Here is a 24,755-nt window from a genome sequence, read left to right as displayed (position 1 = left end):
ATTCTCATTTAGTCATTTTAATGTTTTATAATGAATATGGTCCCCATACATTTTCGACTAACTTTATTTAACATTTTAATTTCTCTTATGGTCCCTATATGTTTTCCACTAACTTTGTAAAAATATTTTTTATTAGTTGTGTGTCTCATATTTTTTCCACTTAATTTCTTTTAATATTTTTAATGTTTACTGTCATCACTTTTCGTCTATCAAATTTATTATTCAATAAAATAATATATAGTATTTAAATATTTTATTTTTCTTAATTTTTACGTGAACATTTATTGTGAGAATTTTATTAGGTAACAAGGAGAATGTTTAATTTAAGTCAAGTAAAAATATCTCTTCTCTTTTCGGCGAGCTTTGTGGCGAGCTTTAATGTAAATATTTATTAAAAAATTATTAATTTTATTCATTGACCGATATACTACTATATTAATTTATCCGTATGAGAATTTAAAGTTAGTTTAGTAGTTGGAATGTTTGATTCTAATTATTTATATGATAAATTAATTTTTTTTGCACGTATGAATTCTACAACTTACCCTCCAAATAAAAAAATAAAAAAAATTATATAACGTCCTATTACATCAATGAAATGTAAAATAAAGTTGATGCTCAATAGACTATACTCAAGGTTTATGTAGGTAATGGAATTATCACGAAAAGTTCATTTAGCCACATTTTGGGAATGTCTTACCCAACTACACATTCTCTTGATCATTGAAAATGCCTACTTATCTTATTTCCTTTGAAATTCTTGATTATTCCAACAATAAAACAAAATCATTTATTGTATCAAAACAAGTTTCGATTTTTGGCATTACATTATATTCAATTTAGCAAACCAAACAAAAAATATTAGATATTAAATTTAAAAAGAGTTACATGTCAAGTGTCAACCAATCACTATTTGTCAACATCTTAATTAGAAATTTTATAATGAAAGATTTCCACAAATTTTAACTTCCTACATGTATTAATTTTTTAAGTAAATAAGCTTTAATTATAATATAAAATTGAGTATTGTCTTATTTGGAGAAAATATCGTTTTTGTCAAATAAGATCGTAAATTCAAATTACATATAACCCTATGCTAAATATACTCTTATATCAAACACATATTTAAAACTCGTATATTATTCTTTGAAAAATTTTCAAAAGATCAGTATATATATGAATAATATATACTACACATACTTGGCTATAATTTTTACAAAATAATTATTTAAAAAGGAAAGTGCACTCTATATGACTTGTTGATATGAATTATATATGTTGTTTCAAGGTGTACTAAATCATTTGAACCCATAATAATACCCTTAGGATTCATGATAAGATTTCAAATTGATTTGGGAAAATTCAAAAATCAAAAAACATAATTAAAGAAATGGACAACTGAAAGAACTAAACAACTATTTTATTGATGTCAAGATGTTATTATTTTTTTTGAAGATTGAGAAATTTTATTTGATAAAGAATATTGAACCACAAAAAAGCAAAGAATGCCCGAAAAATCACTGGAACACCCCAAATAAAAATACCAAATTTCAGATATCAAATCTGATCCGAGTATATATTTTGGATCAGATATTCAATTTTGCTCACCCCTATATTAACTTATGGTATACAATCAAAATCTAATCCAACAACTCCAACACTTAAAGCTATTTTATTTAAATCTAACCTAATGTATAATAACAACTTATTCACTAATCACTACTTGGCTTTTTATACAAGTATTTATGTTCTGTTTGATTTGTTGTATCAAATAGTGATAATGAGAATGATTTATAATGTAAAATTTTATCAAAAGTTCTATAGCATTCCCATGGTAATGAAACTTTGATAAAAAATTTTTTTTTTTTGTTTTTATTACCACCTTATACCATCTCTCCCAATGGTGATGCGTTGGAATGAATTTTATGAAGAAAATGAGATAATTGAAGTATGACAAATATGACCATCAATGTAACCAAGAGATTTTTCAACCAAAATTACACTAATTTTTCATTCCGATTACCACCGTTTATTATCATCTACCAAACAGGTCATTAGGTCTTAAGAGAATTTATAATGACGTAGGACACCTGCCTCCCCAAAATATGAATTTTCCATTGGTTAGGTATACTTATATGATGTATTCATTTCCGACACGAAATTATTCATTGGCCTATTTTCTTTTAAACCCTTCCAGTCTAATAAACATCCACATTAAATAATTAAAAATTAACAAAAATTACTAAATGGGTAAGAGAAAATAAAATGATAAGAAATTAAGAATATTATCTAAAATAAAAATATTATAAAATAAAATATACTTTTTATGTTTTAAATTACTTGTAATATTAAAGTTTTACGAATTCAAATGCATTAACTTCACCCTTAATATCTTTGATTATATATAACAAAAATATAAAAAATAAATATTAATAATCTTTTAATTGAGATTTAAGACAAATAATATAATTTCACTTAACTATATTTTAACTTATCAATTAAAAACTAAATATTATTAAAATCTTAATAATACAAGTAATCGAAACAGTAGAAATATAAAACAAAATAAAAATATTGATAAAAGTTATTAAAAAATCACAGGGTTAATAAATAATGGCACCACTAAAATCTCGCCATGCACTCCTCTTGATAACATAAATAAGCAAAAAAAAAAAAAAAAAAAAAAAAAGAAAACAAAATCCCTCTTTTAATTTCTTCCATCTTCATCTTCTTTCTTTTAAATCTCTACATGATAAATCAGGAAAGTTAGAGAGAGAAAAAAAAAGCCACCAATCAAATTTAAAATGAAGTCTCAAGACGACGTCGTTGGATCACAAACTGACAAACCGCGGCTAATGGTCGTCGCATTCATCAGTTTTATTACCGGCGCTTTTCTAATGTCGGCATTTCTAACCGTTGGCCGCCGTGACTGGCCGTCATATTTGATTTCCTTCCCCGGTCACCCCATGGACCAGGCAAAACACAAGCCCATATCCACCACCACCACAATCTCCGTCCAAAGCCCAACAACTCCGATCCAACTTCAAGCGATCTTACACTACGCAACATCAAAGATAACCCCACAACAAAATCTACAAGAGATAACATTATCCTTTAACGTACTTCGTTCTCTTTCTCCGTGTAACTTCCTTGTTTTCGGGCTGGGTTATGATTCTCTGATGTGGGCTTCATTAAACCCAGGTGGACGCACTTTATTTCTAGAAGAAACTCCCGAATGGGTTAAAACAGTTCTCAAAGATGCCCCATATTTAAACGCAAAAACGGTGCCGTATCGAACACATCTGAAAGAGGCTGATGAGCTTTTGACAGGTTATCGGGATGAACCCGATTGTCTTCCTGGGCGGGCGTTTTTGAAGGGTAACCGAAAGTGTCGGTTAGCCTTAGAAAACTTACCGGAAGAAGTGTACGAGAGAGAATGGGATGTTATAATGATTGACGCGCCTAGAGGATACTTTCCAGAAGCTCCTGGAAGGATGGCTGCCATATTCTCAGCCGCCGTTATGGCACGTGGGAGGAAGCGCGTGGGAAATACGCACGTGTTTTTACATGATGTGGATAGGAAGGTTGAGAAAGAGTTTGCTAACGAGTTTTTATGTATGAAGTATAAGGTTGAAAGTGCCGGGAGATTATGGCATTTTGAGATACCTCCAAATAATAGTAGTAGTACCAATTTTTGCTAGGTAAAATAAATAATAATAATTGTTATATTATACATACATCTAATAGTGATATTTTTTTACCTAATTATCACAATTAGTAGTGGGTATACTCGAAAAATAATTAATTGTTGTAGTAGATGTGTATACATCTAAAATTGCTCTCTTTAGATGTATCGATATAATATTGATGTATGTTGATATCATATGAAATCAGAGTTTTACTCGTATTTACTTTCTTGTGAATTGTGATGAATTTGGTTTCTATTAGTGTAATACTTGGTTAAAATTCCTCCCTTTTTAGCAATAGTTGGGATGTTTTTTGTGTTGATTTATTATTTTTATTAAGAATGTTTGTTATATTATATTGATGTGAATTTGCAAATTATGTTAGATTTATTAGTGTTTTTCTCTAGGGTGGAGAAATGAATTGTAAATTTTTACGACTTAAGCTGAAATATTAGAAAATTAAAAATTGTAGGTTGGCTTAGTGAATGATTTTTACTTCTTTTTGTATGAAACGAGTTCAATTCATGGACCAAATCGCTTCATTGAAAAGGATTTTGTTCAAGGATCAATTCACTCTTATATGTAGGAAATTCTCCAATTTTACCTTAAAAATTTAAGAAAAGAGTAATTTAGGAGGACTTACGGTTGATTTGTTGAAGCATTTACTCTTCTATTTTTTAGAATTTACTACGAAAAGTTATGTTTAAATATTGTTATTACAGAAATAATATCTTGTGTAAGAGTCCAAACTCCAAATAAAAACCATGTCAATATGTTAAAACAATTTCTAGCTTCATAAGAGCATAGTTTAGCTAGCTAAATATTCTTTAAAATAATTTTTCAGATTTCTCTTTCCAAAATCTTCCACATTTACCATTTTATAAGTTATTTTGAAGCAATAAACTTTTTGTATTGAAAAGAAAAAAAAAAAAGAGTTATCAAATATGTAGCATCAGAGATTATATACAACTATTAAATAAATATATAAATTAATAGTGAAATGAAAATTTTACATTAAACTATATTTTTAACTCAAATTAATATTATTAATGTTTTATATTTTTTTTATCTACTGCCTCCTCTGTTTTATTTTGTTGGTTACACTAGATAGTGCTCGTGCGATGCACGTCATTATCAAATTTTTAGATAGTGTCTGTGCAATGCATTACTTTATCAAATTTTCTGACATATTTGTATAAATTAAGAAATTAAAATTTTAAAAATATATTGTACATTATAGTTTTATTTCGTTTCACTCTAAACAAGTATATACGCTACGTACATTATATCATATTTTGCATTGTGCGCAGTATAATTATAATTATACTTTTATAATTTTATTTTGAATAAAAGAGCAAATAGTTCTACCCTTTGTACAATACGAAATTATGAGTTTTTTTAATAAAATATAACATCAATTTTTGCTAACAAAAATAACTATTACATTTATAAAAGTATTAAATATTATTACTATTAATAACATACTTTAAAATCAAATATAAATACATAAAAATTATATTTAATGGCCGATGATATCTCACGTTGATATAATTTTAACTTTTGTCTTTTATTATTCTTGAAACATAGTGTATAGATTTCTTTCTTTGTATACGGATTTTCTAAACAAACAAAATTACAAAATAAAACGGTTAAAGTATAATACATCGATCCAAGTACCATGAGTTTTTTAATTTTTTTTTTGAAAAAAATTATTGTTATTTTTACATAATTCACAATCACATTGTATGAATATACATGTGCTAGTCAACATTTAGTAACGTTAACATTAAAATAGTTAAAAACATTGAAGTACGAAAATTTAATACATGTAGTCATCCGTGATTATATGAATCGTGTCTCCTGTCACTTGTTACTCAATTTTTTACGTTCATTGCACGTTATTACCTCCTAGGTTGCACTAAAACGGACACGGACACGGACAAGACACGGGTATGGGAAAATGCCAACTTAAAAATGGCGGACACGGGGACACGAAAACGGTAATATAATAAATATATCAAATCAAAGATAATTTTACAATCTTTCATTTGATATTTGTAAATAAACACTTTAAAAACATAAAAATCACATAAAATGCAAATAAGTACCAAATAAACAACATGAGTATTTAAAAATCAAATTACAAACACATTAAAAAACCACAATTAAGAATTGAACTCTTAAGAAAAAATCACATTAAATTTTTTTTTTTTAAAACGTGTCCTTCACTCTTGCCGTGTCCCTTGCGTGTCCTAGCCGTGTCCGCGTGTCCGAAAAAATATTAAAATATTGGACACTTCATTTGGCGTGTCGGACACGGATTTTCGCGTGTCCGTCGCGTGTCCGTGTCCGACACGTGTCCGACACGGGACACGTCTGCCAATTGGCGTGTCCGTGTATCAGAGATTACCTCATTGAGAGTTTCAAATTTGAAATCATTAAGCAAAAAAATTTAATAAAATTTAAAAAATAAATTAACTTTTAAAAATATTTCAAAAGTAAATGTGAAAATTCTAAATCTGTAATTTGAAGTTGTTTGCAGTTAGTAACTGCGAACAACCAAATAGAACAAAATAGTTGTTCGCAGTTACTAACTGCGAACAACTACTTTGTCCTGTTTAGCTATTCGCAGTTACTAATTGCGAACAGACCTGCTGCACAAAAACACGCATCAGTTTGTTTTTTCCCCATTTTTCAAAACACTACCTTCATACTCGACATTCTCCCTCTAAAACCATTGATTCAATCCATCAATTCTTGTATTCCTCTTTCAATTTGACACTTTAAAATTAGTGTGGAATACTCTAGCTTGCTTAAAGGTAAACTTGTTTGCGTTTTTTTGGTGTATAAGTAGTTTTTTTAGGGTTATAATCAAATTTGCTTATTTTTTCAAATGTAGGTTACTAGTTGTTAAATCAAGACTATTCTTAATCATCTATAAGTATTGAAGGTAATTTTTAATTGTTTTTATAGCTTTATGTTGTTTTTTGAAGTAATGTTGTTGAATTAGTTGAATTCAATGTTGATAATATTATTATAAATGAAGTAATATTATTAGTAATAATTTTTAGACCAAAAAAGATTATAATCAAATGAATATAATGTACTTGTATGGGCATGAAGTTGATGATGATGTTGATTTTCTTTGTATTAATGTAGAAAATGGCATCATTTCGCGTGATTATAGTATGTTTTTGGAATGATTGTATTCGAGAACGTAGTGCCAAAGTTCATTATATTGGGGAAAGACGTAAGTTGTTTGCCTGCAATTGGAACATGGATTTGAACCACTTTAAACGTTTTATATGTTCTAAGATTAGATTGGACCCTACTACAAGTACTGTAAATATAAGCTTTAAATATGACATTAGTAGAGAATTGCTTGCCTTTCCTGTTGAGGATGATGAGGCTATAGATGCTATGTGGGAGCATTCAAAGTCCACCCAAATTCCCTCTTTGGAGTTATACGTAGAAGAAGTACCATTAGGAAAAGTAGTTGCTTCTAATCCTACTCCTACTCCTATGCCTATATTAAATCAGGAAACTCCTAATCCTTTCGTTCCTTCCGCATCTTGTACTTTTTCTCAACCCCCTACGAATCAAGTTCCAATTGATTCAGTGGTTAACTTAGAAGAAATTGCTGAGATGGAACCTTGGGATGATGATAATGAGAGTAATGAGCTCATTGACGATCCTTCTGAGGACGATGTGGATGTCGATGAGGATGCGCTAGCAAATGACATGACCCTAGGCAACATTCCTATAATCATTCCTCCTACACCTTATACCCTCTGTCCACATACATCGAAAACGGAGAGTTTGAGAAGGGTATGATGTTTGATAGCAAGGAAGCTTTGTTGGAAGCTATCAGAGTGTATCATATTCGCAGAAATGTGGAGTACAGAATGGAGACCTCGAACCAAACTTTCCTTACCTTGAAGTGCAAGCGGGGTTGTTCGTGGAGACTTAGGACTACGTTTGATTCTTATTTATCTTCATGGCGTATTGTTACCTATAAGGGTAAGCATGGTTCTTTTGTATTGGGTAGTGACACTGTTTCGAATAGACGCATTCACCTGACATCTTCTGTCATTAACAATGTCATTAGAAATTGTGTTGCTAAAGACCCATCCATTAAGGTATCTTTCGTACGGCAGATGGTTAAAGATCGTTTTGGTGTGGATGTGAATTATAAGCGAGCATGGTGTGCAAAACAACAAGCCTTGTTGTCCATTTACAGGACATGGGAAGGTTCTTACTCACTCCTTCCACGCTTTTTAGAAGCTTTGCGACATTCCAACTAGGGATGCAAACGGGGCGGGGCGGGGCGGGTATTGACGTTACCATCCCCATCCCCATCTGGTAAATTAATCCCCATCCCCGCGGCGGGTATAATTTTTTCCCCGTCCCCGCCCCGATGGGTTTGTACCTAATACCATCCCCATCCCCATCCCCATCTGGGTATCCATCCCCGTCTAATACCCATTTTACCCGCCCCACCACCCGTTAAATCCCCGCTTAAATACCCATCTGTGTCACATATTTATTTTCAATTATTTGGGCCTTAAAACCCATAATACATATCCAAACTCCAAAGTCTCAAAGAAAAACACATATCCAAAGTCTCAATTCAAACAAACATATATCCGAAGTCCCAAACGAACACATAATCAAAGTTTCAAACAAATATACATGTTTAAAATCAGTATACAAACCGTTCTTAATCTCATTTACCTTCTTCTTCTTCATTATAACATCAAAACACTAATAATTTTAACGCAATTCAATATGAAAAATCATAATACCTCAAAATGTTTTTCAACTGAGTATATACAAATATGGAGTCAAATATGCTACTGTATGTATGGACAAATCAGCTATAAATATTAGTGCACATAAATCTAAATAATGTTCATGAAATCAGAATGATGCTACTATATGCTATACAAATCAGTGTATGTTGTGCATAGAATGGCGCTACTGATGTACACAAAATCAAAATGTTTATGGAATCAGAATGCTACTGTATGCTATACAAATTAGTACACTCAAATGGCCAAATCAGTGTATGTTGCGCACAGAATGCTACTAATAACACCTAAAACCGGGTTTTGAAACTTTTTTTTAAAAGAAATATAAACCGGGGTTTTTAAAGTTTTTAAAAAATTTGAAAATAATTCAAGGTTTTCAGAAATTTGAAAAATAATTTAAGGTATTCCAATTCTCAAAATTTGTACATTTCGTGAGGCGGGGCGGGGCGGGGCGGGGATGGGGCGGGTAACACCTAAAACCCATCCCCATCCCCATCCCCGCGGTGGGTATGAATTTTATACCCGTACCCGCCCCATGACCCATCAAACCGGGACCCATCCCCGCCCCGATGGGGCGGGGATGGGGCGGGTCTCCTATTAGACCCGCCCCGCCTGCATCCCTAATTCCAACCCCGGGTTAGTACTTGAGTGGTATTTTAAGAAGGACAATGACACGGATGTATATGTGAGACCTAATATTAGGACCTTCCAACGTGTCTTTTGGGCCTTTAAACCTTGCATTGAAGGCTTCAATTATTGTAAACCTTTTATCGCCATTGACGGCACACACTTGTATGATAAATATCGTCATACCTTATTGACTGCCATTACCCAAGATGGTGATAAGGGAATCTTCCCATTGGCCTTTGCCTTGGTAGAGAAGGAGAATATAAGTGCATGGTCGTGGTTCATGGCTTGTATTCGTAAGCATGTCACACAGAGGATGGATTTATGCGTTATTTCTGATAGACACGCGGGTATTTTAGCAACCATGGAAGAGCTGGAGTGGCAACCACCTAATGCTTATCATAGGTTTTGCTTACGCCATTTGCTTAGCAACTTCAATCGTGCTATGGGTAATCTTCAGTTGAAGAAGTTGTTTGGTAAAACAGCTGAGCAAAGACAACAAGTTAAGGTAATGAATGGTTTAAAGGCAATTGTGACTGCAAAACGAGAGGCAATTTTCTGGATTGATGACGTGGATGATATGTCTAAGTGGTCGTTGTGTCATGATGGAGGTCATAGATATGGCGTTACTAACACGAACTTAGCTGAAGTTTTCAACTATGTGATGAAGGGTGTACATTTCTTACCTTTGACAACACTTGTTGAATTCACCTTCTATCTGGTAAACGACTACTTTGATCAAAGACGTGAACGTGGTAGCGCATGGTTACTTGGAGGACACATGTACACAACGCATGCCACTAGGATTATCAATAGAAATACTGAGATGGCAAATTTCCATGACATAATCACATTTGATTATAGAAGTGGTGTATTTGAAGTTAAGACTGGAAGGGGAACTAGAGGATCGTCCAAGGGGGGGTAAGATTCAACATGTAGACTTGAATCAAATGAAGTGCGCATGTAACAAACTTGAGATATACCACCTTCCTTGTTCACATATACTTGCTGTTTGCATCAAACGACACCTTTCATATGAGAGGTTCGTGGATCCGTGCTATACATCTCAAAGTTATGCAAGTACATACGAACATTACTTTATGCCAATGATCGATAAGAGGTCATGGTCGCAATACACGAGCTTTGAACTTAGACATGATCCCAATCAAATTTGGGGTAAAGGGAGGCCTAAGTCTAGGAGAATTCCCAATGAAATGGATGAGGGTAGAAAGAAACGATCTAATTGTCGTCGTTGTGGGAGTGAAGGTCACAACACTAGAACCTGTAACTCAAGGTAATATGTTATATATATATATATATATAACATATTAACTTGAGTTAATACCCCGTTGACGTTGACGTTGACGTTGCAAGGACCTCGCAGGCTGGGCCATCACAACCATCACTGTACCAATCCCCTCCACTGCCAGAGCGACACCCGAACACCTCTTAGGCTCTTACTATCATAGGAGGCGTAGGAGACCAACTCAGTTGGATAGGGTAAATGAGGGTCGTGAGCGTTAACGTTTAACTTTTGTGTATTTGGATCGAATATATATATATATATATATATATATATATATATATATATATATATATATATATATATATATATATATATATATATATATATATATATATATATATATATTGTTATTCAGTTGTATATTTCAAACATTTGTATATATTTTGTTGAATATATATGTTTAATTACTTTATCATAGCCTCCAAGCTTTCACTTACGAATGATCGAAGTTTTGGCGATGAATCATGCCTCCTGAAACATACATTGACTTGTAATTACTTATTCTAATGTCTCTAATGCAAATACAACAAATAACAACTCAAAAATTAAGGAAAAAAAATATTAACTATCTGTTCGCACTTAGTAACTGCGAACAGCTAAACAGGACAAAGTAGCTGTTCGTAGTTAGTAACTGCGAACAGCTCCAAACCACAGGTTTGAGATTTTCACGCTTACTTTTGAAATATTTTTAGAAGTTAATTTATTTTGTTAATTTTCTTTTTCGCTTAATGGTTCAAATTTTCTCCAATTCATTGAATACTTTTCAACATTCTACTGTTCGTACTTCGTACTCTCTCTATTTTTTTTTTCGTCCATCAAATTGTCACAATCTTATTTTTGACCATGTTTTTTAAAGATGTTTGACAAATGACTAATAACTGTAGTTGATTGCTAATTTGACCAGCTAATTCTATTAAATGGTTTGACCAATTGATTTTGAAACCGCTTCTATAATCAGCTTGTTCAAAAACAACTTATTCTTAATAGTAAGCTGTTTCAACAAGCTAGTTTAACAAATATTAGTATTTGCTAGTTTGACCATTCAACAATCTATTTACATCAAATAAGCTAAAATTGTCTAATAAACTACTTTGTCAATATATTTAATTTATTTTTGAAATTTATTTAAATATTTAATATACTCATTTATTATCAGTTATACTCATTTTTTTATTTTCATCTCAATCGTTTTTTGAGACGTTTTTTTGAAAGGGGGTGTTAGCTTTTTTTCAATTTTGTTTTAGTGAAACTTGCAACTCCTAACGCTTTTGGATTATGCACTTTGTAAATTAAATAGAATTCATAAATTTTCTAAAATATAAGAAAACAGGTCAAGTATTTAGTCATTTTCCAAAAAAGAAGTCAAATTTGGTCACATATGTAGTTTTGATGAAAAATCAACAAATGAAGAGAGCACACGTTAGGACTTAGATTTCAAGTTTTAACACCACCTCTATTCTACTCCTATTTAATTTAACTCATTTTTCATTTTCATTTGCCATAATAAATTTTTTTATTTTTATTTATAATTTTTATATATGTAACCTCATCATTTTTGCCCAATATATCCTCTTTTATTTCTAAATATCATAATACTTTAACCCACTATATCCAATATCTTATTTCCATACTAAAAAGAAATGAGGCAAAATAATTGAAAAAAAAAGTATACTAGCAATATACACAATAGCCACTTAATAGTGTAATATAACATTTTTTTTTATTTTTTTTTAATTATTTTTTTTTTACAAGAGCTGGAGAAAGATATGGGTTATATAAATAAAAGTATAAATTAAAAAAGAGAATAGAAATATAGAATTGAGGCTAGAGGAAATACTTCATTCGATCGTCTCTTCTCATGGCGTTGTAAACTGCTTGCACCTGTATACATTAATTAGACAACAACGACACAAATTAGCCCTCTTTCGGTGTTTTACATTCCATTAATGGAAGGTATTGCTACAGATCCGAATCATGCAGTAATCTAAATTCATTATACAGAATGGCGAGAAAGCGAGAGAGAAACCTGTTCGCTAGAACTGACTTGCACAGGGCCAATATTTACAGAAACGTATTTTCCCCTTGACGATGTTTTCTGCTTAACTTGACCCTATCAACAAGTAATCCCATAAGTTTAGATGATAAAGGTTTAAGGAAAGCAGAATAACAATGTAAATTGCCTTACAGATTTCAAATTACAATTTCTTGTAATAGAACTAAAAGGATACATAGTCGCAGTTAGAGTTATCAATTAAGTATCGTGCACAAGTCAAAGGCCGGGGAGAGCTAAAAGGCTGCACTAATATCAATTGTCTTGGATTATGTTTTTGGACTCTTTATTTTGCCTAAATAAATATGTTGATACTCCGATCTGGGTAAGACACTTGAAACTTCAATTAAGTTCGTATTGAAACTAAGACATCAGATAGTCAAATCGGACACACACTCGCATCTGTATCTGAGTCGAACAGGACTCCAATCCCGAGTAATATAGGACTTGCATATGGAAAGTTCCTAGATTGCAGGATGAACAAAGGGATAATAAAGAAACATAACTAGAACTTGCTTGAGCTTGATAGCTCTCTAGAAGCTATGATTAATGGGGAAAGTAATAGAAATGCTCGAACAACATTCAATCAGACACCAATCGTAGCCATAACACCATATGTCCGTATATAACTTATTTATTCTCTTGAGTCCAGAGAGATTATTCCCCAATACAAAGACATACTTAAATGGAACATTATTATCTCTCACAAAAAGTATGAAGGTTCACAGAAATGAGACTCATGAGTTGACTTAGTGTTTGATGGTTTTACTTTCCAGCGTTGACAAATTCGATTCTCACCACCTACAGGAATATCAGTTTCTGCTCCCTTCTTACCCCGTAATAAAAAAAATTCAAAGAAAAGGTTAAGAACTTAAGATCAATACAAGAAAAAAGAGAATCTTTAAATGGACACAATCTAGTTGATAGGATGTAAACACCAATCACCAATTCAGCTCTATCAACTTAGGCCAAAAATGTGAAGCTAATTATAGTTCATAAAGATGTAAACGCTGTTTTTGTTTTGGCATTTTCAAATAATAATAAAAAATTCATGTACCAAAGACAATCTTCGACTCCCTGAGGCTCCTAAACAGGCATCGGGAGTGTTTGATCAAAGTCCTTGGGGTTCAAAATTCAATCGGTTTTGATGAGAAACAACAGATAAAAGTCGCAAAAACAAGAAGAAACAGAAGCTGTCAGAAACTGACTGCATTTGGGGTCGAAAGTAGTAGTGTTTTGGGGATCGTATTGTGATTTGTTTTCAAAACTGTTTTTACACGGTATTTGGGGTTGAGTTGGGAAACTTTTGGCCTTGGAATCTTTGGATTTGGTGTTGTGGTTAAGGAGATATGAATTTTTCTTTACAGACTGCCCAAAACTGATGAAATCCGAGTACCTTGGTAAGTTGTCTTCGAAAACCTATCAAGATTCTCTTATTTTGCTCTCATCTTTCACCAAATTATCAATATCTATCCTAAATTCATTAAACCATATCATTTGTGCCCTATTTCTTACATTTCATAGGTTTCTTGATTGACCCATTTCATTGTTGTTTCTCAAAGTACAGGAGAGTCTCATTTATATTTGTCTTCTGTATTTTCATTGTGTCTCCTTCATTTTTGAGTCTTTTTCATTGTTTCTTTTTTTCATTTTGGGTATTTTTGAGTCTAGTTTTTATTCAGTATTTTCGTGTAGTCATTGGAGTTGTGGAAAAAAAGATGCGCAAGTGTTTTAGACCAAAGGTCACAAAAACAGTTCAGATTGGATGTTTGGAGGAATTTTTGAATTGTGATCAAACTAGACCACGCATTTGAGTATTTCCAATTTGGGGTGTTTGTAGACATCTTGAGGTGTGTTGTCACCAAGTTTCATCATACTTGGAGTTGGTTTGTTCGGGTTTTCAATAGCAAACATTTCATACTGATTTCTGAATTTGGGGCTGTTTGGTTCTGTTTTTCTTTCTGTTTTGTGCACAAAAAATTCCATACTTCATTTCTTTGTTTTTCCTTCTTTTCACTCTTATCCTTACTCTCATACTTAAAATTTTGAGAGATTCTTGAGCCTTAGAATATGAAATTAACGATAGAAAACATGAACATACATAAATCCGTGGATAAACTAGAGTGTACACTTGAAAATCTTCAGCTAGCAACATTGAATGTGACAGAGAAAAGGCTTGAAATGTTGAAAGTGGACTGTTACCGTCAAAGGGATTGGACTCAATTGAGTCTTTGTCTTAAACAATTGGTGGATGTTAGTAGACCTGTCAAATATGAACCCGACCCGCTAAACCCAAAAAACCCGACCCGCAAAAAGCGGGTTTTGAACAAATATTTTTAAAAAGTGACCCGTTTAACCCGCTTTTTTAAACCCGCAAAAAATGGGTCAAAAACGGGTCGGGTCGGGTCTGACCCGTCGGGTTTAACCCTTAAAATTTAAAAATTAAAAGAGGAAAGAAAGGCGCTTCATTCATTTCATCCAGCCGGCCCTAATCTGCGTTGTTCTTCATCCTCACAAGTCACACCTCACTCCTCAGGCGATCGTTCCTTCTTCAGAGTTCTTCTTCATCCTCAGTCATCATCTCCGTTCCCAGTCATCATCAGCCCTAAATCTATGGGACGTCGAGCTTCAAGTAGTAGCCGCCGCCGCCCTCCGTTCCCACGAAAAGGGTGTTCAGACTGTTCACCATCACCTCTTGGACAATTCTTTTCTTCTTCATCATCTCCCACTCCTCAAGAAGGTAATTTGAAGTACCAATTTCATTTGTTTACTTGTTGATTTGTAGTTAATTTTAGTTTGCGTATTCGGATTCTGGCAATTTCAGTATGAATCGCTGTTTTCTTCGAATTCCTCGCGAATTTCTGGGCGTGTAGGTTCCAGTTTCTTCGAGGTTTTAACAATGTCGAAGAAATTGTTTAAATTTAATTATATTTTGGTGCTTGGTTTTTGTTGTTTGATAATAGTCTCTGTATTTTCTGGATTGTTGTTTGTTGTTTGCTTAAATTTAATTGTTGTTTGTTTAAATTTCATTGTCTGCTTTTTAAGTTGTTCTGGATTGTTCTGGAATCTGGATTGTTCTTGATTATTGCTCTGCTTTTCAAGTTTAAAGTTTGGAATTTGGATTGTTCTTGGATTGTCCATTGTCTCCCTAGAGTGCTTTTCCGAAATGGCCCTAGCAAGATCAAGCATTTTCCAAGCTAAGTCCAAGTCAGACTCCTCCTCTTCCTCTGCTTCAGCAAGTTCCTCTGTATCGCTTTCCTCGTTTCCATCTCCCTCATCCTTGTTGTTAGCTATCATTAAAGAGAAAATTCCATCAGGAAAATACTGCCAAAATAATAGTGAGAAAATTTGCAGTTAATGATATGTCTTCACATAACTTTTGTTCAAAAATGTTGTTAAAGCCTCCTAATAATAGAAACATGAACATGTGTTGATAAAATTAATGGGATATATTATAAGATCGATTATAGAAAAACAATAATGGAGTTTATATTATCAATGAGGACAAGTTGAAAGGAAGTTCAATAAATGTTGAAAACTTCTGCTAAACAATTAAAATTGATCAACATCTGCATAAATCAAACTTCAAAGGCAAATGATGACACTTTTAGACCCAAATGCTAATATAATGAACCTGTAATCTACATTGTTTTGTAGGAGTTGAGCCAAATGATGATAGTAACAATCCTGGAACAGATGGAAGTTATGGAACAAATGTTGAGACTCCTAACATTGGGCAAGAAGCTACTCCAACATTCGGAACTCGCAAGAGAAAATGGACATCAGATTGTTGGGACCATTACAATACTTTCGATGGTGATGAATTCGCTGATAAGAGGCCAAGAGCTTACTGTAAGTATTGTAATAAAGGACCTATCTTTGCCGACTCAATGTATGGTACTACTAATTTTAGACGTCACACTGAATCTTGTCAAGCTCGTGATAATTGTGATATTCGTCAAATGCTCTTAGATAAAAAAGCTAAGCCTGTTTTGAAATACAATCCTATTGAGTACAAACAAAAGGTTGCTTTGGCTATCATTAGGCATGGATATAGTTACACTTTTGCTGAGCATGAAGGGAATAGGGATATCCATACATATTTAAATGAAAATTGTAAACCAATATGTCGAAATACAGCTAGGAATTGGACTATTAAAATTCATCAAAGGGAGAGAAAACAATTAAAAAAGGCATTACATGTTATCCCTGGAAAGATTTGCTTGACATCGGATATGTGGTCCTCAATTGTTGGTCAAGGATACCTTTCTTTAACTGCTCATTACATAGATGAGAATTGGAAGTTGCACAACAAGATACTTAATTTCTGTCATGTTCCTCCTCCTCATAATGCTCAAGTGTTACATGATACTATTCTTGATAATCTGAAAAAATGGGGAATACATAAGAAAATATTTTCCATTACTTTAGATAATGCTAGATGCAATGATAATATGCAAGACTTGTTGGCAGATAGTCTTTCTGTTTTTGGTAGCTTGCCATGTGATGGTGAATATTTTCATGTTCGTTGTGGTGCTCATGTGTTGAACTTGATTGTTCAAGATGGATTGAAATGTGTTAGTGATTCTTTGAGTAAAATTAGGCAATTGGTTAGACATTGGACTTCTTCGGAAGCTAGGAAAATGAAATTTGCTGAATGTGTTTCTGGAGTTGGTTTGGATTGTTCTACAGGTCTTTTGTTGGATTGTCCAACGAGGTGGAATTCTACATTCATGATGATTCAAAGGGCTTTGGTATACAAAGTTGTTTTCTCTAGGTTAGGAAGATCGGATACATCAACTTCTACTTTAACTGAGGAAGAATGGTCTAGACTTGCAAAAATTTGTGATCTACTTAGGCCATTTGACCTTATTACCAAGCAATTTTCGGGAAGGAATTATCCAACAGCAAACTTGTATTTGATGAATGTCTGGTCAATTGAGTCTCTCATATTGAGTTATTGTAATATTGAGGATGAGTCGATAAGCAATATGGCGAAGGGCATGAAGGCTAAATTTGATAAGTATTGGGAAAACTATAGCATGATTCTTTCCATGGCTGCCATTTTAGATCCTCGCTTAAAACTTCAATATGTGAAGTTTTGTTTTGTGCAATTAGATGGTAGAAGTGCTGAATATAAGACTGAGAAAGTGAAAGAAAGTCTCTTCAAGCTATTTGAAGAGTATTCACAAGTTGATATTTCTCCCCTTGATTGTACTAGAGTTGGAAGCGGGAATGCAAGTCTTACTGTAAGTTTTCATTCTTAACCTTTTGATATTATGTTGTACTTAAATTTGTTATTCAATAATTATTAATAGAAGTTCTCTTGTTTTGTAGGCGTTTTCATCTTATGAGAATTCTTCTTCTCAAGGTAGAACACAACTAGATGACTACTTAGGTGAGCATAAATTGGATCCTTTGTCGGATTTGGATGTTCTTGGTTGGTGGAAGGATAATGCTAAAAGGTTTCCACAAGTTGCAAGTATGGCAAGAGATTTGTTAAGTATTCCAATTACTACTGTTGCTTCCGAGTCGAGTTTTAGCTTGGGAAGTAGGATACTAACAAAATGGAGAGCTTCCTTACTACCGGAGAGTGCCGAGACTTTGGTCACAACCCGAAGTTGGCTATATGGATATGATGTTGAAAATGGTAAATTGTCTTTCTTTTTTTGCATTTTGAGAAATAAAGAGATTCATAGCTAATTAAATAGTTCGTTTTTTATTTGTGTGAAGATAACAATTCTCTTGAAGACGGTGTTGAAATTCCGATTTTGCGGGATCCAAACAAAGAACCTCAAGTTATCGGCGTAGAAGAGAGCGGAATTGAAATTCTTGAAGATGATGATTTTTAGTAAATGTTGTCTTATTAGATTATCAAATAGTAGACTATGACCAAGTTTATTAAATTGTAATTGTCATACTTTGTTGAACTAATTTTATTTTCTGTTTCATGCAACTTTTGATATGTACTCTATATAAGTTACAATTTTATCGTAATAGGTACATACTAAAATATTATCGTAATAGGTACATATTAATATATTATCATTGACGTAAATTATTTTTTCAAAAAAGTGCAAAACCCGTTGGGTCAACCCGAACCCGACAACTTAGGGTCTTAAACGAGGTAGTCTAAACCCGAAACCGTAATTTTTTAAACCCGTTCAACCCGAACCCGAAAATATTTTTATACGACCCGACCCGTCCGACCTGTTTGACAGGTCTAGATGTTAGGAGTCAAAAGCAAAGCTTGAAGAGGAGGCTTGAACTTCATGAAGAAAAGCTGAGATTTCAACAACAATTGCAAGAGCAACATGGGGATTCTAAAATGGTAATTGTTCATGAGTTTAATCCTGATGTTGATCCGGTTAGGATTAGATTTGAGATCATTTCCAAGCATGTTGATACACAAAGCACACCATTGTTTTCTTCTTTTGATCACAATCAAGAACCGTCCATTGTGGAAGATAGTGAAGTGATTGTTGAAGCATCATGTGTAGAGGTTGTTGATGATCTTGAAGAAACCGTTGAGGCAACTAATGTTGAGGATGTTGATTCTTTTATTCAACCCTTAGAAGTGGTGAATTATCCTTCAAGTTTGAGGACTAGTTCACATGTTGTGCAAGCTACGGAGGGAAAGTTTGTTCACATTGATCATGTTGTTCACATTGATCATGTGGATAAACAAACACACTTTGTGGAGTTTGTTCATGTTAGTAGATTTGTAGAGGTTCAACCTACAAAAATTCGAGGAAGAACTTTTTCTAAAAAGGGGAAAATGCAGCAAGTAGAGTGTCGCCTTGGTAATACAAGCAAGCTAATCTTCTTGGTAAGCTTGTTTAATATATGGGTGTGGTTCATTATGCAAGTAAGGGCAAGAGCATTCTTCCTTACATGTGTAATGGTCATGAGGAACCTGATTCCTAATTTAATTCAAGCATGTTAGTGTAAATAAATGACGAGTAATAAAACTTTGGTTGAATAATGGGATCAACAGCAATAATACAGCAAGCAAAGTTGGTTGTGCAGAACAGCCCAACACTAGAATTCAGAAGCAGATCAATAAGGCTTGTATTCTGACAGCCATAAACGGTAGGTGCAGAATCAGTGTGCCATTACAGTGGGTATGTGCTCAGGTCAGATCAAGTAGCACCAGTGGGCTGCACGAATGAACAGCTTTGTGTCACCTTTAGATAGCTCAAGCATGCAAAGAGAGGGTCAAGAATTGAGGACAATTCTTTTTCCAAGAAGGAGGGATTGAACCATATTGGTTCAGATCTTGGTAGCTTGGCAATAAGGGGAAGAATGGACGTGTGTTGTTCAACCATATGCACATGCATCTCCCAAGTCATGTTCATCTTTCAATCACATTTAAGCACATGGTTCAATACAAGCTGACCTTGAAGACATGTATGTAGATGAGAACCATCATGAGCATCACAATCAAGAACATAAACAACACAAGCAAGGACCGACAACACATTCCACAGCAAATAGCACCATAGAACAGCAAACAACAACAGAGAACAGAAACAGAGCAAACAGACATCCCTTGAAAAACCTTCGACCAGGTGACCTTGCAAGGACTGTCCAGAGCTAACCCTTGTATCTTGGAAGACGTGGAAGATAGAAATGGAATCTCACTACATGGACCTTTCTATCAAGACCCTAAACTCCTTCTAACAATCACAGGAAGACACCAAGAAAAGAGGTTGAAGGTCACACAGTTGCAAGATGAACTGTCAGAATTCTGCACCTAAAGACAGCTGACCAGCCCTCCTTTCGTGAGCTTTCCAGAACGGATACTCGTATCCTAGGAGGAAGAAAGGGTAGAAATGGAATCTTCATACAAGGATCTCTCCATCAAGACTCTGTGTCCAATACCAAGCATGGGAAGTCATTCAAAATGTGAGCCCAAGGTCATCCAGTCGCCCGTTTTAGTCTGAAAATATTGTAGAGTATTTTAGTTTCTGTTTTGTTTTTTCTTTTAATATGCACGTGTAAACCACGAGGCAATACGACCGTTATGTTAGTTGCATAAACTTATGATTCTTCCTTGCTTTGATCATGTAAATTAGTCCTATATATAGGGGAATCATTCATTGTAAAAGACAAGTTGATTTTTAATAAAATTCAGAAAAATTCCTTGAGTGAATTTTCCTTCAATTGCCTTTGCAATTGGGTTACTTAGGGCCAGTTTGCCCTTCGTGAATGTGTAAACCCTTGATCAGCCTTCAAGATTACACTTCACTCTATCCAAGAACACTGAGCATTCCATTGATTGATCAAAGGAAAGCATCGGGGTTGTGTTGAGAGGAGACCTGGCAGTCCAGCTCTTGTCAAGACGCTGCATATCAGCCTTGGAATATCCTTCATCTTCGTTTCAAATCCAATTTCACGCGTCTACCCAAGCGTAATTGGATCAAAAGCTTATTTGATAGAAATTCCGCCAAAGAGATGATTTGAGGTACATAAAAGGTTTGAGTTGTATAAAAAAAAATTTGTAGGGTTTGCCCAAATAGAGGTTGGGAACACCACTTAGATATGTAGCTACCAACAACCAATCATTTACCAAAAGGGGGTCATCAAGCGGACTGGATTTCTGGGATGAAATCTACTTGATGCATATATACATTAGTAACAATTCTTTTTTCAAAAAATTTTTTTTAGCTATGATTGATGATTCATGAGTACTCACTACTCAGCCATGAAACAAATCTACCACTTAGCGAAGTAATGCTTAGTAGTTGATAAACGAGGTGCGCCAAAGGGAGTACAAATAAGGAAAAAGAGAGAACTAGCATAACTCAACACTATAATAGGTAACGGAACTAAGAAAAATCTGGAACAAACAATAATCACAGGAAACCACTGACAGAAATTTTCAGTTAAAGAATATCCAGTAACTTAATTTACTTACAATTGATTTGGATTTTGACATTTATCAAGTCTCAACATGTGAACGTGCTTTAATTGGTAAATTCTAGATCAAGTCTTCATATCTAAGTTTCAATAAGAGCCCCAAATGCGGGTTTTTAGGGTTGGTTTAAAGTTGTTGAACCTTTTGTGCTTATAATACTTCAGTCATTGGATAGATGAAAATAATTGATAGATTGGCTCCAGAACTACCTAACATGAGAAACGACTGGAAGAAGGAGTTTTTTAGCATATGGCTGAACATCTCTAAAATTCTCCGAATTATGAATACAATGAAATCCAAGCATCTAAGAGAAGCACGAAAAGAACCACCAGTCAAGAATGGCTTCAACCTTGCTCTCATTAAAATACATGGTTTAATATCTCTAGACTTTCAAACCGCTAAGAGCAAATATTAGCAAGCTCAAAAAGATCCCAATAAGCCAGACCCTCGGACATTGTATGGGTCAAAAATATCAAGCCTCCTAAAAAAAGGCACATACTCTAAATATTGAATAATAACTCACATGCGATCCCACATCAACTTAATAAAGAGAGGTTGACAAATATATAAGTTTGATGGACTACTCCTTGGTTTTAGAATGGGGTGTGTGCAGTTTCAACAAATATCACCAAGAAAAAAGCAGCCTATCAGAATATATGATGCTAACTCCACCTTTGGCAATTGCACGAAAATGAGATATATCGATTCATTATATGGTTATACCTTCAGGAGGACCAATATGATAGCCTCAATATGATATCACATATTCTACACTGTTACATATTACTCTAGATGTACATGAACGAGACATAAAATGCATAAAGTATTATAAGACAACAATGTTCTCACATAACTACTAAACTGTCAATTAACAGCTAAAAGTGTGGTACTGATTCATAAGACTTACCTCGGGGATGGGTTGCTGAAGGACCGACTCAACAGCTACGACCATTGAATGAACAAAATCCTCGCCACCAGTTCCAATAGCTGTAAATCCTCTTACTGTAGGGTATGAGTTCACCTATAGTTAAAGAAAGAAAATATATTATTGCAAAGTCAGCCCCAACGTGGTCTGAGGATGTTTCAACTCCACAAGCATAACAAGTACACAAAGCAAGCAACTCCAACCCTCATCATGACAACAATTAATGGTCACGACTCACGATAACGGATGGCCCCAATTTTCTTAATATTCAGATGAAATAAAAAAGAAATCAAAGAAAAAACAAACAAAACATGCCTTTTGGTCCAAATCCAGCCATTCATTGGTAGAGTCATCAGTTACTGTCCCTCCAATGACAACATTTGTAGTTTGTCCGACCCTTCCTTCCGTCTTTGAAACTTCTGAAACAAAAACGAAGACAGACATACTCTAATAAGTTTTAGGCAATCAATCAATAATTTACAAATAAAATATGACAAATATGGAGAAAAGCTAGCCAGTTCCCACACCACACAATACTATCATTAAACCAGTTCCCTCCAACTAACACTATGTTTGGATAGCAAAATTGGAAGAAGAAGAAAGGAAAGGAAGGGGAAGGGAAGGACGGGAAAGGAAGGGGAGGGGTAAGGAGGGAGTGTATCTTGTTTGTTTAGAAGGGAAAGGGAAGGAAAACAAGTGTTTTCCCTCCAAATCTTTCCACCTTTGGAGAGATTGTATTCTTAACAAAACTTTTCCGTATTTTCCCTCCAAACACCTCCCCTCCAAATCCCTTCCATTCCCTCCCATTTTGTTATCCAAACAAGTGATTTCACATCTCTCCAAATCCCTCCCCTTCCTTTCCCTTCATTTCTTTCAATCCAAACACACTCTAAATGACATCACAAATGATTTCAGATAGACCATATTGGCAAGTTTGCTTCATACTTAAACAATTCAAACTAATTGAATTGTCTTGCATTCCATTTAGCCCCAATCATACCAGAAAATATCACTGTATTACTTGGCCTAATGGCATCGATTTTTCACACAAAAACTTCACAACCCGTTTTGTAGTGGATAATAAATGGTGGTAATCGAGATACATTTTCGTTTTGTTTTGAATGTTTCATGTCAAATATCCATGGTATGCTTGTGCAACCCCAAACATCTCCTTTCCTTCATAAAATTTAATTCTCTTTGTATCCACTTGGAAAGGAAGTAATAGGTGGAAGTCGAAATTTATAAGGCATGTTTGGAATTAAGTTCTGTTCCCATGGACATTAGGATGGGGCTTTCCCTATAAAACCACTATAAAAAACTACATTTACATAATCACCTTACTATGATTTTGTAACTACAAAGGGATTTTTAAGATTTGCTACCTTAACATAGACATAAGTGTCAAACCAAGGAATATAATCAAGGATTAAATCAACTATTTCATTTAAAATATCCATGGATTTCTCCATATTTCTTCAATTAACAACCTGTATCATGAAAAACAATCAAATTTACCATATATACCGGCATAATTTAACCCACAAACATATAAACATCAAACTTTTATATTCCATCACAATTCACAAACAAATAATCAAATCAAAATTTTAACTACCAACCTCAAGAAATCAAATACCCAGAAATTAAAAAGATAACTTTGATACCAGAAATGGCTTTGAGAACAGCTTCTTGCGGGGGACCTTGGTCATCCTGAGCAGAGCAACTAAGCCTGTGGAAGAAATGGGTCTCGTTATCCCGAAAACCCGAACCCATTTTCAGCTGATGATGAGCCTGGGACGGCCTAATGGGAGGAAATCGGTTCGAAGAAGATGGTAGCAGCCATGGTTCCGTAGAGAAAACCGTTCGTAAGACTATCCTGCACGCCATGTATTCGACGTTTTGCCTCTTTCAGTGATATTCTCTTTCTCTTGCTTGCTTCTCTTCACTTTTTTTTTTTTTGGCTTTTTTTATGAGGCTGATCTTGAATCTGGATTTCCTTTTCTCTTACAAATTTATATGTGCAATGCTGAAAAATATCTCCCAGATTATCCAAACATAAGAATGACAATTCCCCACTTTCCTTATAATTTATTAAGTCACTTTTGAATAGATTATTTCAAATTAGTTGGAAAATTCATAAAAAAGACACTAATTATTTATCACTTTTAATTTGTGATTAGTTTTTAATTTATAGATTAAAGTACAGTGATCTTGTTTGATTCATGTAAACAATATTAATATTAAATTTTTATAATTTTTTATTATTTATAATTAGAGATATTTAAAATTAAATTAGTATATTAGACTATGTGAAATAGCAAACATTGCAAGTAAATTGGAACGGAAAAAATACTTTTTATTAAATTGGCGAGTTTTTTTAATAAAACAAAGTTTACTTTATTACTTGGGGGTATTTGCAAATTCGCCATG

The 24,755-nt window shown here is 33.8% G+C and overlaps 2 protein-coding genes across 4 annotated transcripts; one reads left to right on the top strand and one right to left on the bottom strand.

Moving 5' to 3' along the window:
* The first annotated feature begins 2,617 nt into the window (after positions 1-2,617).
* Positions 2,618-3,942, top strand: LOC130808889 (probable methyltransferase At1g27930). Its single transcript, XM_057674429.1, has one exon. It carries the CDS (start codon positions 2,805-2,807, stop codon positions 3,699-3,701), a length of 897 nt encoding a protein of 298 aa, XP_057530412.1. The 5' UTR covers positions 2,618-2,804; the 3' UTR covers positions 3,702-3,942.
* An 8,142-nt stretch (positions 3,943-12,084) lies between these two features.
* On the bottom strand, positions 12,085-24,386 carry LOC130807838 (uncharacterized). Of its 3 annotated transcripts, none has more exons than XM_057673191.1 (5): positions 23,990-24,342; positions 22,641-22,741; positions 22,308-22,421; positions 12,457-12,540; positions 12,085-12,311 (listed from the first exon to the last, which is right to left on the bottom strand). In XM_057673191.1, exons 1-5 carry the CDS (start codon positions 24,210-24,212, stop codon positions 12,255-12,257), a joined length of 579 nt encoding a protein of 192 aa, XP_057529174.1. In that variant the 5' UTR covers positions 24,213-24,342; the 3' UTR covers positions 12,085-12,254. The 3 variants fall into 3 exon arrangements, with proteins under 3 accessions (XP_057529174.1, XP_057529173.1, XP_057529175.1); XM_057673190.1 differs by having other exon boundaries at positions 22,641-22,744; positions 23,990-24,332; XM_057673192.1 differs by lacking the exons at positions 12,085-12,311; positions 12,457-12,540 and adding an exon at positions 15,452-15,770 and having other exon boundaries at positions 22,641-22,744; positions 23,990-24,386.
* Between the last annotated feature and the right edge of the window lie 369 nt (positions 24,387-24,755).

This window comes from Amaranthus tricolor, chromosome 3 (assembly GCF_026212465.1).
Source record: "Amaranthus tricolor cultivar Red isolate AtriRed21 chromosome 3, ASM2621246v1, whole genome shotgun sequence".
Taxonomy (NCBI): Eukaryota; Viridiplantae; Streptophyta; class Magnoliopsida; order Caryophyllales; family Amaranthaceae; genus Amaranthus; species Amaranthus tricolor.
This window is presented reverse-complemented; position numbering and strand designations above follow the sequence as displayed.